This window comes from Amblyomma americanum, chromosome 7, assembly GCF_052857255.1.
Source record: "Amblyomma americanum isolate KBUSLIRL-KWMA chromosome 7, ASM5285725v1, whole genome shotgun sequence".
NCBI classification, from domain to species: Eukaryota; Metazoa; Arthropoda; class Arachnida; order Ixodida; family Ixodidae; genus Amblyomma; species Amblyomma americanum.
Window position 1 is genome coordinate 43,124,283 of NC_135503.1, and position 13,730 is coordinate 43,138,012.

Below are 13,730 nucleotides of genomic sequence, written 5' to 3' on the forward strand. Positions count from 1 at the left end.
AGCATTTTAAGCTTGATTAATGCACCCCTCATAATACACTCACCTGACAATGAGGATCCAGCTGGAGCCTTTGCCGTCGACAATGGGCGCCCAGCAGTCCCACCAGAGTGCCGCGGTGCAGAAGAGGACGATGTGTTAGAGGACGAAGACGAGGAAGAAGACGATGAAGAGGAGGACGATGAAGAGGAGCTGTGCCCTGAAGACTTTCCCCCGCCCGCAGGATGGAGGAGAGAGGGGTCGGCCGTACGATCTCCGCGGACAAAGGAGCCGACGCAGCCATGCCTTTGCTCTGAACGGTCACAGGGACATAAAGCAGTGTCACACAGGTATCTCTACACTTGGCAAAGAAAGAAAAATAAATTTTAAAAAGCAGCGCCGTGTGGCAAGGAAGCAGAACTAATGATCATGTGCCATCCCTTGCACCTTCTGCTGTGATTTCAGAGAAGAAATGTGAAAAAGTTTGAGACAGCGAACCAATCTGAGCAAAACAAATGCAGTTTGGCTTAAAAATGTGTGCTGAAAGGTTTCCCATAAACAGACTATCAAGAGAACAGTGCTCCCAGAACACAGGACAAGTGCTGCAGTGCCTTCCCATACGTTCAAATACTGCAAGGCATGTTTTATGCTTCATTTCGTATAGCATGCACTGCGTGTGGCTGCTGGCTGCACCTTTGCACACAACATGTTCATCTTTGTTCATCTAGGCTACAAGGCTTCCTTTTCAGCAGTGTAGTGGGAGGCTACAACACTCTTGAAGTCTATAAATTTGTGCAGGGTGAAGGGAACCCATTTAAGACCTTTTGACCTTTAGGGTTGTTGCAGGGGCTCCACCACAGTGCTGAAAAGTAAACAATGTGGCCTGCAGACCTTTGGCGGATCCTCTATATATGATTTACCAAATTTTCCCTGCTTATTCAACTTTGCACACAATGTTTTTGCATCAATTATGGCATATCAAAAAGCACTTTTCATGAGCCATACCGTTTACAAACATTTTGACCACAAGACTACTAGTTGCAATTAACCATTAGGTCCTACACCAAGGACAAACAAAAACTAGGTGCTCTATCAGAAACAAAAAAACTTTCTGTGTATGCATCATTTTTGCAGCCCTTCCACCAGATGTTTAGCAAGCACGAAAACTTATGCCGTTACAGCCACACTTGTATGCTCCAATTCTATAAGTCTACAAGCGATTTACTTCAATGCAGCTGCACTGGTGTAAGCAGACTATGTACAGATATTACATGCACGCACAGTAGTTCAGGCAGACATATACTGAACAGGTTGGCAAGCCAATCAGTAGAAGACACAGTAAATTGGTGATGATAAAATTAAAATACAAAGTTCATCTGAAAGCTACCTCCACTATTTAAATGATGCCTCAGTGTTTGTTTTGAAGAAAGTGTGCGCTATAAAATTCTGTAAAGAAAGCCTTGTTCAGGCAATGGGCTGGTGCTGCTAAACAGAAACAATAATAGCCATAAAGCAAACCGACATCAAGAGCTGTGCTTAAGTTGACAAAAAAAGGGTGAACTGAACAAAATGCAAATGACTTCTCACCAGCTTTTTAGAAACTGCAACAAAACATGAGACATAATGAACGCTGCCAGTCAATAGCTAGTGCACAATAATAAGGCACACGCCAAAAAAGCGAACTGGAATTACTCAACCACTTTCAGCGGTTCAATTCCTGCCATTTCACACTGCACTCACAGCTAGCACTACTGCTGCAGCAACAAAACACGTACCCTACCTATCTTGAGCGCAGGTGGTATTTGTTCCGTTGTGTAACGACACGGCAGCTGCAGCATAACACTTGACATTATGGTAATGAATATCCCACAAACTATGCACCACCAACAGCACAGAAATGCAAGGCATGGTCTCAATACTCCCCGCACATCAAAATGTAAGCCCGCTCTGTGTGTGGCATGTTCACATTTGCCTTTCATCTGATCTTTAAGTCAGGCACCTTTCCAGGGTTAAATGCTACTACTTTTTGAAAATAGATAAATATGACACATCACATTATTGCCCAATTGTTAATCTGCCTTTCCCTCCTGTAAAGTCTATGAAAAGAACTTTTCAGAATGCTTGACAAGTTATCTCACAAAGTTCTCTCATAACAGGAGCAACACAAACAAGTGTTGTACTAGTATCGTAACACAAGATTTCAACTGGCGCAAATATGTTTGCTGATTCAGTTCTTATTGATATCTCTGCAGCCTTTGAATCCATTAATTACAATGCATTATTTGAACAGCTACATGCCTTTGATACAACTGGTTCAGCCATAGCATAATAAGGTGACAGAGACAATGTGTCCATATCAGAGGCAACGATGACCAACAACTGCATTCTCCATGGCCAAATTCAGTTTGGTTTGGTTTATGGAAGTTTCATGTCCCAAAGAGACTGAGGCTATGAGGGTCGCCGTAGTGAAGGGCTTCGGAAATTTCGACCACCTGGGGTTCTTTAACGTGCACTGACATCACAACATGGCCAAATTCATGAACACATTCAATTCCCCATTTATAATAATGACCTAAAAGTGTGCCAAAACCCAATCTTACTTTACACTACTGAAGCCAGTTATACCTGGTGGCAGAGGTAAGGACATTTTATTTTTCTGTCTTTTTGCTCGTCTTTGCATGCTGTGTGTACACTACTACTGCACACTACAACATTACTACCTGAATGTCTGATGAATTCTTAGATTCATTATGAAATAAATGCAATGAACATGTAAGCTGGTACTGAAAAAGCATGGCTCAACATTAATGCCAACAAGCCTACTTTTTCTAACTTTGCGAAGAGAAACCTTTCAGGTAGTAACAGTACTAATTTGTTAACCATTGTGGTCACTGCATTTGATAGACACGTAAAATTTGACAGGCACATCACGCAAAAATGGTAATAGGCAAAAGGTGCTGGGGCTCACAAGCAAAATTAAGCAGTGTGTATAATCTGCTATTCATCCAACACATCTAATAACTTGTACTCACTGGATATCTAAAGAATACAAGTTTTTTCACCAGAAACTGCTTTTTTTTTTTTCCATAAATACATGCAAACATCCAATTTACAGTCAACTTGTTTTCCTAGGTACAATAACTTGCTACAGCAGCCAAAAACTCACAATAGCAAGCTGCAGCAAACTTCCGTGACACACTGTTTTGAAATATACTAGAAATTAATGGACGACTTATCCAATGCAACAACACTTCAACTGACGCTTAGTTAATGAGTCTTTGTATCAATGAATTTGTTTATTACTTCATAACATTTGCTAATTTGTTTAACATTAACAGGTTTTGTAAAGTCTCTGACTTCAGCCTCCTGAATGTAAAATGTATTCGATTCCTTTGAGAAAAGAACAGACAATAAAATGTAAATCCTCAATTTTTTTTTTTGCCTCATCATCTTACTTCCTAGCTTACCAATTACAAGGCTGAAAATTGAGAATGAATGTTCGAAAAGTGGCGAACTGCACACGGCCAGTAAAAAGGCATTTTCTTTTACAAAGCTGGGCTAAATGCGCAAAAGAAATGTCAAACAAATTCAACAACAAATTACAGGCTGTCCTTAAAACCTTCACTATAACTGAGAATAAAAATGTGCAAGCAGAAAAAAAAACTTTCCCCATGCACAGAAAACTTCCAGCACTGACTGCACACTGATAACCACATATTACACATAAGGGATACTTTATAAACAAGATACTCCCTTTTGGAAAGATATGCATAATCTAATCTACAGATATGCACAATCCACCCTCAAAAGGTGAGATCCATTTTAAGCACTTTTAACTCATACATGAACACTCATCTGTTTGCACACATACACACACACATGCCGGCATGCACACACACGAAAAAGAAAGAAAACATACCTAGGTGATTTCGTAGCGCCTGTGGTTTTGTCACTTGGTTACATATCTCGCACACTACTAAATAGAAATCATCCCAGGCCGGACAAAATCCAAAAAGCGTCATATCTGAAACAGAAGGCGCGGCAGACGCCCATTTTTGCTCGTTACCGTTGCGACACCTGCGAAAACAACTGTCCACGCCAGCTTAAGCGGGCCCACCGAGAAAGCACGTTAGCCGCTCAGTGGTTTCTGAATGCGTGCAGTAACGGAAAGCGCCGAACGCACACGACCGCGGTGGCGGCGCGACCGAAGGGGGGTGCGACGTACGGAAGCTGTCCGCGAACGTAACTTCACCACGCGCGGCACGCACACACGTTTCGGGATCGCATCATCGCAGCAACTGTCGGCGGGCCACGGACATAAACAAGGAATCCACGAACGAACCGGGAGCAACGGAGGCGACCGTCTCCGTTATCCGCCACCCTCCCCAATTTTTTTGCTTCCTGAACGGAGCCGAAGCGAGACACGAAGCTCAACACGCAGCAGCAGCAGCAGCCGCTGCAAGCAGCTTGCTCGCTTCTTGAAGGTCACAGTTTGTCGGAGGGCCAGACCAAATTGTGCAGAATGTGGCGCGGGGAACGGCGTTTTCGAAACGTGCAATCAGTTCGAATCGTCAGCGGCAGACAGCATGATCCGAAAGGAAAGGAGTTACGGGGGAGGGCTTGTTTTCATCGCGAACCACGAGCCCTCCATACGAACGGCGCACCAAAACATGAACGTTCGGCCGTCGAGCACTGCACGGCCGCGCGCGTACAGTGTTCCAAAATGCTGTGAACGCGTCGACAGTTGCACTCTTTGACCATACATGCCAAAATAATGCCGGAGAAGAACTTGGAAAGGAGCAAGAATACGTGGACGAGATTTTCTTACCCTCTTTTCTCAATTTCATGGCATCGCTCTCTCTTTTGGATGTCTCTGCCTCTGAATCTGCGTCTTCGTCTGCTGAAAAGCACGGCATCCCGTAAATGTTCATTTTAAAGCGTGACGTTAGAAACCGATTGTGAAAGAAAGGATGCAACACGCTAAAATAAGAAGTACGTATGTAACTGTGTCAGCGATGCTTGTTATTATTCGTTTAGTCTTAGCTTGTGTCACGGAGCTATTCTGCTGCTGTCCGCAGTCAAAGGAGGCACGTCATTCCTTGTCACACGCATAAAGAAAGAAAGCAAGAGTAAGAACCATCAGTTCAACTCACTTTCTGGGCTCCTGAAGCCGATAGTTTCGGCCCAAGAATTCCAAGACTGCCCTTCGCTTGCCGACACACTGTTATGGGCGGCCATTTTGAGACGATCTAGTATTTTTTACTCTTTTTTATTTGCCGTCCGGAAAACACAAAAAACATAGTATACTGACGTCACAAATCGGCAAACGTTTATTGGTGGTGACCTATTGCCATCTGCCGGTAGTGTGTCAAAACTTCTTCGCAACGTTTTCGACAGCAGTCACTTTTTTTGCACAAAATATAAATGTGTGTTCACAACTTCTGAAAGAATGGTTTTATTACAATCAAAGTGCTATTGTGAGTGACATGAATAACATTGGTTATTTAGTTTTTCTTGTTCGGGCATTCAGTTTCGATTCTGTTCCATTACCGCAGCGTGTGCTCTTCAAGCCATGTGTACAAGCCTCGATTTTAACCTTTTTACTTCACCTCCGAGTTTGTTCAACTTTGTTGGTTTAAAGTGCTTGAGTTGCGCTCTGAGATGGTTCTTAGCTTGCTCTTTGATCAAACGATGCTGGCGCCGTGTTGTGGGCGTCATTTCAAGCAATTCTTGATTTCAAGTTTCGCGGCACGAGGGCTCAAGTAGTTTACTCACGTTTGCGATTTTTTTTTTATCGGAGTCCCAGCGCCTCCGTTGCAGCGTTCGTTGGCTTGAAGATGTGCGGGATGTTCGGTGAAGCGTGTGGATTCCAAAGCGAAAACGAATGTGTTTCCGGTGCGTGGTTCGCTGTTTAGTGCTCGAATTCTGTGCGTTTTGCGCCTTACAGCCGTGCTTCAACGCGGAGGGTCATTTCGGGATTGTTTAGTCGGCCAGTGGAACCGTTGTCATGGTGTTGACCCTGTTCAAGCTTATTTTGACAGCTGGCTCCTGATGTCGTCCTCGCGGTGCGGTTGCGGATTAGTTGTTTTATCGTAATTAGAATACGCTTTAATTAAGTACCTTACGGTATATTCTTCTTGTGCAGGTGCCTGACGAGTTTTCGTGTCCTTACGAGCATCTTGTGAGTGTGTTTTCATCGGCGCTGAGCATGTTTCCAGGAAATGAGTCCCGAAATGAGTTCCCGTCATCGGAGCCAGCGCACTGGGGCCCCAAAACCTCTGCAGGCTCTGAAGATGTGATCACGCTCACGAAATCTCAGCTGCAGAAGCTTCTCAGAGCTTTGGAAGCGCAAGGTAAGAGGGTTAATCTTCTTTTTGACTGCTCTAACTCCTGTTCGTGCGTTTTATACGCCAACCTTCCTTGCTTGCCGGGATATTCGAATCTCGTGGTGGGCGAGCTGCATATCGCTTTTCTTTTTCGCAACCTTTGTTCACATACGTTCCACTTATTCATTATTTCCTTCTCGCCATGTATAATTCCACTGAAACGTGAGAGCAAAACCTGTGTTTGTTTTCATTTTCAAAAACTTGTACGAGCCGTGCGTAAAGCATTGTGAAGAGAGAGAAAAAAATCTATATTAAAATAACTTGTCTATAGTTCCGTGCAGCCAACGAGCATCAATTGATGGCAAGCAGAAATTTCGACATGATTATCTGTGCAGGCACCACTCAACGTTTTTTTTCTTCTTTTTCGCAGAGGTAGTAGTTTGTAATCATTGCAGCACCAAGAATTATAATCACTGGGTGCAGTACGCTAGTTATAGTTGAAACGCATCGAATGGGCCCCACCATGCGAGCCTAGGAACACCTGCTATAGGAGCACCTGCTATACACTGATTTCAAGAAGTATGCATTCCGAATGTCTCGTAATGCGATGGGGCCTTTTATTAGGTGTTACAAAATGAAAACAGTAAATAAAGTAAACCGACTGTAGCAGTGCTTTTGTACTGTAGCACTGCTTTTGTAGTAAAATAACCACAAAAATTGGTAACGGAATCGGGTGAAAACTAGTGCAAGAGGGTTGCCTGCAATGTTCCTCCTCTTCTTTGGCTACCTTTGATTACCATCTGCTGCTGCGAATGGCCTGTTGAGGTCGCCACCGTGTTGGTGGCCATATCAGTAAATTTCAAAATCCTTAATTAGCAGAAACTAATGGAACGTCAGCATGCACATTTCATGATTCTATGCATTTTTCAGATTCTTCCGACACCATCTCAACTGCCGCAGTGCCAACCATCACCAGTGCCCTGAACAAACTGCCAATTTCGGGGGATGACTGGTAGGCTCCTCCTGCTTCCAACTTAAACACGAAATGACGGGGAAAGGGTGCACCACAGGCTTTTAAAAGCAAATGTAACTGGACAGAAATGACTTCCACTGGAGTCTAAAAACTATTCATCCCCAGAGCTGTTAAGGTATGCTAAAGCAGTCTGGGGAGTGGGAATATAAAGCATTAAGAGATTGAGCTGCCAAGGAATACTGCTGATGAAGCCTAACAAAGCCATAATAAACCCATGACCTCTGAATTTTGTATACAGTGCTCTACCAACTGAGTGGCGGCAGTTGTCCTATTTTTTAATTTCTGGAGTATTTATGTTGCATGTATCCTAACATTGAGAGTGTTCAACTGCGCCACCCTTGTCCATAGTGGCAGAATACCAGTACGTCCTCTATTACCGTCAGTGTCGTGGAACGTGATCAAATGGTGAGGGCGGAAGCTGTGCGGGAACCTTTGTTAGGCTTCCTATGGCCTCAAGACTGTCGGAATGGAGGCCCTCGTTAAAGGGGCTCTGAAACACCTTCCGAGGAGAGCACATCACCTCTCTCAATCACTGCATTGTGTTGTCATGAAAACCTGTGCCAAATAATACACTTCTACTCGTAGCAGAGAACCCAGAATCGCGCGAAAGTTGGTGAGCCCTTCTCGCCGGCTTTTTTATGCTCGCACCCTCCTCCGTCTCTCGTACCTGTGTGTACAAGTTGAGAGATGGTTATTGGTTAGGTTCTTTCCGACGTCAGGCAGCTACCATGGCCGCGGCCAATAAGCTGCGTAGCTCTGGCTGGTCAGCAAGCTCCGCCTCCGAAGGTGGGGCCGGCGGAGGAGTGCTGACCTTCCAGCGTGCAAAAAAGTGACGAGAGGAGAGGTAAACGCTCGAAGACGCTGAAATTAAAATTTTGACTACAGATAACTCGGCGCCCACAAAGCGTATTAAAAAAATTCTTTGTGGACAATATTTTTAATGCGGCTTGCTTTTAACATCCCAGGCATACCGCAACTTTATTAGAGCCCCTTTCAGAGCCCCTTTAAGCTATTGAGCAGACAAGGTTAAGGAAATGAGCCGCTCATTGTGACATACCGAGCCCCTCATTTCCCTTCCCCTGTCTGCTCAATTTTCTTCATTTCTGCCAGATGACACTTGTTTTCATGCCTCATGTGGCATCATTTAAGGCCTGACTTTACAGTGACATTTTTGAGCTAGGCATGGTCCAAACGAGGTGTTCTGATGAGTCTGCATGGTGTCCCCTGCATGTGCAGCTTGCCAAACTGGGTGAGACGCAACAGCACAGTTGCATGTGGTGGGGAGCAGTCCACCGAGCCGACCCTCACTGGCTTCCCTCAGCGACTATCAAACTCTCATCCGGACCTTGGGACAGCATCCAGTCGCCCTTTCTCCAAGCTGGCTCAGAAGCAGCGTCAGTGGGAGAGGGAGAGAGGTCAGTAAATTGTGGGTGCAATTCTCCCAGAATCTTCATGAATGATTTAGTGTATTTAACTTGTGTTTGTTGCTTGTTGTTTCTGTTTTTTTAAATTTGTGTGAAAAGACCATTCTATCGTCTAAGTGTCTAAAAACAATGTCTTTCAGGGCCTGTGTTATGCTATGGTAAGTACTTCAAAAAAGATGGGCGAAAGTGGGAGACCTAACACATACCGATTAGTAAAAATCTGGCTTCCTTCTTGTGCTGTGGCACTCAGCAGCAGTGAGGCAGAGCTTAGCAAAGTTAGTGTTATGACTCCACAGCTTTCCAGCTTCCTGGTATTTGGTGAGCCCGTGGCAAGCTTCTGCCTGCAGGTTACTGTATTTACTTATCTAAGGTTAATCCGCTTTTCCTTAATTGTGCTCTCCAACGTCGGTGGTCGACCAATATCCCAATCACAGCCAGGACCAGGCGCAAACCAAGCTACCAAAAGAGAACAACACCAGCCACACTACTGTTGAATGTCCTGCATTCTGGCTGCCTTTGAGCAACTTCACAAACCATGGTAGTTGCTGCCACCGTCATTGTGCAGAGGTTTCATGCACCCCTTCGCTTGCGAGAGAGCTGTGCGAAAAATTATCAGGGAGTGCTGATACGAAGTTTAAGGACGAAGCCCCATGGGTAAGACCCATAGCTTTCTGTAGCGAAAAATTTGAAATTCCACAAATTGAGAACAAAGAATCTGCAATATTCTATGGGGAGCATCAGATATTTGGGTTTTATTTCTTAGCCCTTAATAAGGCGCAAGCTGCCTGCATGCATGTCTCGCATCCATACCATTGGTAAAGTTGCACTCAGAGTGACTCTAAAAATTGAATGACCAGTCTCTCAAGTCGTTTCGACCACGTTTTCATAAAATATGGGGTACACATTTGTACCAGTGGCTTCTTAAAAAGATCTCAAATATGGTACATATCCGTACCTCAGTCCTATCGACGCATAACAAAACTCGCATTAGAATTCACATTTGCTCCAGCAAGTAATATGAGGAAGTTCGCTTAAAGAAAAGGCTTAAAAGTGTACAATTTTTCAAAATTTTATTTTCCCGGCAAACTAGGCCTCGTCGAACTATACACCCGCGCTTGTAAAGTCGCACAGAACATCAACCTATTAGCGAAAGAAAAAAGCCCCTTTTGTGATTTGTTTGATAGTTCGGTAGTATGGAGCATGCAAAAACACGCTACATAGGTGCACCCTTGTCAATTGGTCTGTACTTACAAGGGGGACCACATGTGTCCCATTGTCCTAAAAAGGGTTAATCATGCCTAGCATACTTCAAATGTATGTTAATGAATATCAAAGATTGCTATTACAATTCAGCATCAGGCACTCTTGATATTCTCTTCATTTCAAGGTTGATGCTTACTGTTTGACAGAATTATTTGGCAGTTATCTGTCAGCTTCCATTGGTTGACTTATATTACATTCCAACTTTTTTTTTCTTTTTTAAGTTCCTAAAGTTAGGGAGTTAACCTATATGACATATCAACCAATATGCAAGTATATACAATATGCGAAATACAGCTATGGCTTTGTATAACTGAACATTTATTTCACGTAACACATTACCACTGTGTGTTCAAACCTATATGTCACCAGGGATTCGCCATGTTTTTCCAATGAGGTAAAAGTGTTTCGGGGCCTGGTGCTTGTCATTCTTGGGGTCAACAAACTGGAACAAGCAGCCACCCTATTCTTGAAAAAACTGTTGCAAAGACTTGCTCTTGACAAGCTCCACCGAGAAGCTTGTGACCATTGAGGTTGCTCGCCAAGGCTGGCGTCTCCTTGTGACGTAAATAAAAGCCTGAATCTTCCTCATAGTGAGTAGCCTAAGAGGTGTTGCGCTCAAAGCTTGCTGCTGATTTGTGGATATTTAACCTAATGGATAAGTTGAAACCCGATAATGAACACGGATATTATGAATTACTGGACATATCGAACTGTTCCTAAATATTTTTTACAGGCGCATGGAATTAATTCCTTTTTACACTGAATGCAGTTGGCCACAAAACGGACATATCGAACATCCCAGCACCAAATGTCGCACGCTCAGATGGCAGGCAGCTTTGCCGCACTACAAAAGTGACTAGTGGTGGTGCAGCAAGCGTCCGTGCCAAAGTCCATGCTTTTAGTTCGCTCTAGTGTTCTTATCTCGCCCTCGTCAATATCACTACGGAAGATACATTTGTGTCGAAAGTTGGCGTAGCCAGGCGGCTACCACGCATTCATTGCTCTCGTACCTGTCGACAGCCATGCAGCGGTGTTGATGATTGTAGCCTTGCCTTAACCATCCTGTGCTCATATTGGCTGTCACAGTGGTGGTGAAGATGGTGATAGCTTTCACTTCGATGTACCATTTTGCACACGACATGGCTGTAATGTGGGGAAGCCACTCTAGCCGGTGCTCGGCCTGCCGCTGTAGCGTGCTGATGGCACCCTGTGGGAAAGTATACCTAGTTGGCGCTCGTTTTTTTGCAGTCTCTAAAATCGCGGCGAGCACCTTTTAAATATAGGTAAAACTCCGGAAAAGGTCTCCTTTTTTTTTTATAACAGAACGCCCAAATTGCCGTCCAATCACTGGCTAAATTGCACTGCTGCTTCATGTGTTCCTGACGAAATTTTATATTACGGATTTCGGCTATATTGAAATATTTTGTGATTTTTTTACCTGTTTGCTATAATGTGGTTAGACTGTATTATTGTCACTGAAATTTTATAATCCTTGCTTCAAGATGTTCTGATAGAGCACGTCCATCTGGACGGTGATAACGAAATATTACTGTAGATGTGGATAGCTGATTATTATTTTTACTGTTTCACGGCTATAGACCCTGTGGACTGTTACTTGCATATGCTGAAATGTAGACTTTGGTTGCTGAATTTACTTAATCTATTTATCAAGGTGTCAGATCAGGATTGACACCTGCAAGTACATTCAAAGATAAATGACACACGAATGCGGCAACTGAAGTGCCAGCAGCAGAATAGTAAGTTCTTAGTCCAGGGAGGTTGAATTCCTGTACTGTTTGTTATTACTACCAAATAAAGTTAGACACTCATGATTTGTGAATTATAGTAGATGTTAAAGACAACTTTTGGCGCTTGTCAGTTCAATCATGTCGCACCTTGCTTGCTTTATGTTGCCATAATGCTTGACTGCGGTGTAAGTGGCGACCAAGTTTTGTCCAGACATGGGTTCAGAGTCTCAGATTCAAAGGTGTGAGTGCAGTTAAAAGAAGTTGGACTTGAGATGCCAGTTTCTTCTCCTCTTTTTTGCTTCCTGCTCAGCTGAAATGCAGGATTGGAATCCTTGGGGACGCCCAGGTGGTGGAGCTCCTCGCTGTCAGCCAGTGGCAGCTGTCCCTCCGCGCACTGACGCTCAAGTAAGTACAGTCAAGCCCACTTATAATGGCTGGAGTTACAATAAGCGCTCGTTTATCACGAACGAGGGTGGCACAAAATATGCATGAGGGCAGTGGCACTGTGTGTCAGACACAACAAACAACCGTGATAGTGGAACTTCGTTAGAATGAACATAGAGGCCCCTCAGTCAAATAACCTGTGCATACAGTAAGCACAGAGTTTGAAGAGCACCTCCAAGCCCCCATGACACCCGCCCTTGGAAAGAATGTGGGGGCCTAAACGCGCAATAGGAAAGGCAAGATGTTGTTGACAAAATGGCGCAGTTTTATCAAATGGTGCTGTCAGAAACGGATGCCTTGAAAGGCAACACCTGCGCTGGCGGAAGGCACCACCAACTTTCGTGTTAACATGCTTCTGAGCACAACGATAAGCAGCTGCGACCGGCGGCGGTCCTTTGTCAACAGCAAGTCTAGCAAACTGTGATACTTTGGAAGCTATGCTTTTGTACACTAGAGGCTGAACACAAAGGCCTGCATAATGCATCATTTTTTTGTTGTCATTCGAGGTGCGTACATTCAGGCATAAGTTTTATGAGTGGCTTGTTGAGTTCAACCATGACAAAGTGAAAAAAAATAGGAGCTCCTGCTCGTGCTTGCCAACTTTGTGACACACCATGTACGCGTGTTGCCTTCTCCGACTTCACATTAAAACGTGAAAATGCAGATGCCGATCATAAAAAGGCGCTGACCATAGCATTGTCTTTTTTTTTTTATGGTTGGCGTCTGCATTTTGACCTCTCAATATTGTCACTTGCCTGGTGCCGCGCAACCTCTGTGCCGAGCCGCAACGATGGTGAAGCGGCCACAGGCACGTGTACAGCACTCGGGCTAGGCCCAGCACAGTAATTAAAAATAATTTTTGTGTTTGACTCCGCGTCTTCCTGCCCGCTTCCATTGTATCGTGATAATATGGTTGTCCCCTTGTCCCCAACTAGACGAGTGTTCGTCTAATGCTTGACTTGAAGGTACAGTTGGTTGCTGCAGTTCTTTCAGTAGGGAAGCACGCCAGTCAAGGGCTGTCACTAGCCTTCAGTTTGCTAAATTGGCTTCACTGCGTCAAGAAGCAATGTTACAAATTCCAGCTTTGCCGCATGACAGCAGTGGTGCATGAAAAATGAGTACAAGAGATCGAAGAATATCCTGAAGCATACCCCATGTTCACCTTGTAAGTTACTGAATGCAAGTTTGATAAACGCGAACAGTAGTGCTATACTTTTACATGGGGCTTTCTGAACGTTCGATACAAACAGACCAAAAACGGGGCTAGGCGATCCTCAGTGCATCGTTTAATTGCGTTAGGATTAGCGTTAGCATTTGCTGTTGCTGCTGATTCTATTGTACCTATATATATGCGGAATCGGTCATTCTGTACTTCACGTTCATAGATCGCTGGGAGTCCTCGGACCACTCCCGGTGCATTGGTATAGTCATTAAGCAATGCGCCACTGCCCTGGCAGGTGGCAGTTTCAAACACAGCCACAGGCGGTGCTTGTGAGACCCAGGGTGCTCTTCCCGA

At 44.3% G+C, this 13,730-nt stretch overlaps 2 protein-coding genes across 4 annotated transcripts in view; one reads left to right on the top strand and one right to left on the bottom strand.

Annotated features, from left to right (window-relative positions):
* The window catches only part of LOC144098977 (uncharacterized), a 41,879-nt gene extending 36,658 nt beyond the window's left edge, over positions 1-5,221 (bottom strand). Inside the window, 4 exon segments of the mRNA XM_077631965.1 lie at positions 44-289; positions 3,896-4,000; positions 4,805-4,876; positions 5,130-5,221. Of these exon segments, the coding sequence (XP_077488091.1) occupies positions 44-289; positions 3,896-4,000; positions 4,805-4,876; positions 5,130-5,214 (508 nt within the window). The 5' untranslated portion in view covers positions 5,215-5,221.
* A 332-nt stretch (positions 5,222-5,553) lies between these two features.
* The window catches only part of LOC144098978 (uncharacterized), a 28,225-nt gene continuing 20,048 nt past the window's right edge, over positions 5,554-13,730 (top strand). Inside the window, exons 1-5 of one of the 3 annotated variants that reach the window (XM_077631966.1) lie at positions 5,554-5,871; positions 6,122-6,329; positions 7,233-7,314; positions 8,572-8,750; positions 12,081-12,175. In XM_077631966.1, coding sequence (XP_077488092.1) covers positions 6,185-6,329; positions 7,233-7,314; positions 8,572-8,750; positions 12,081-12,175 — 501 coding nt within the window. In that variant the 5' untranslated portion in view covers positions 5,554-5,871; positions 6,122-6,184. Of the gene's footprint in view, positions 6,042-6,121; positions 6,330-7,232; positions 7,315-8,571; positions 8,751-12,080; positions 12,176-13,730 lie in introns of all 3 variants that reach the window. The other 2 variants (XM_077631968.1, XM_077631967.1) reach the window with 2 other exon arrangements.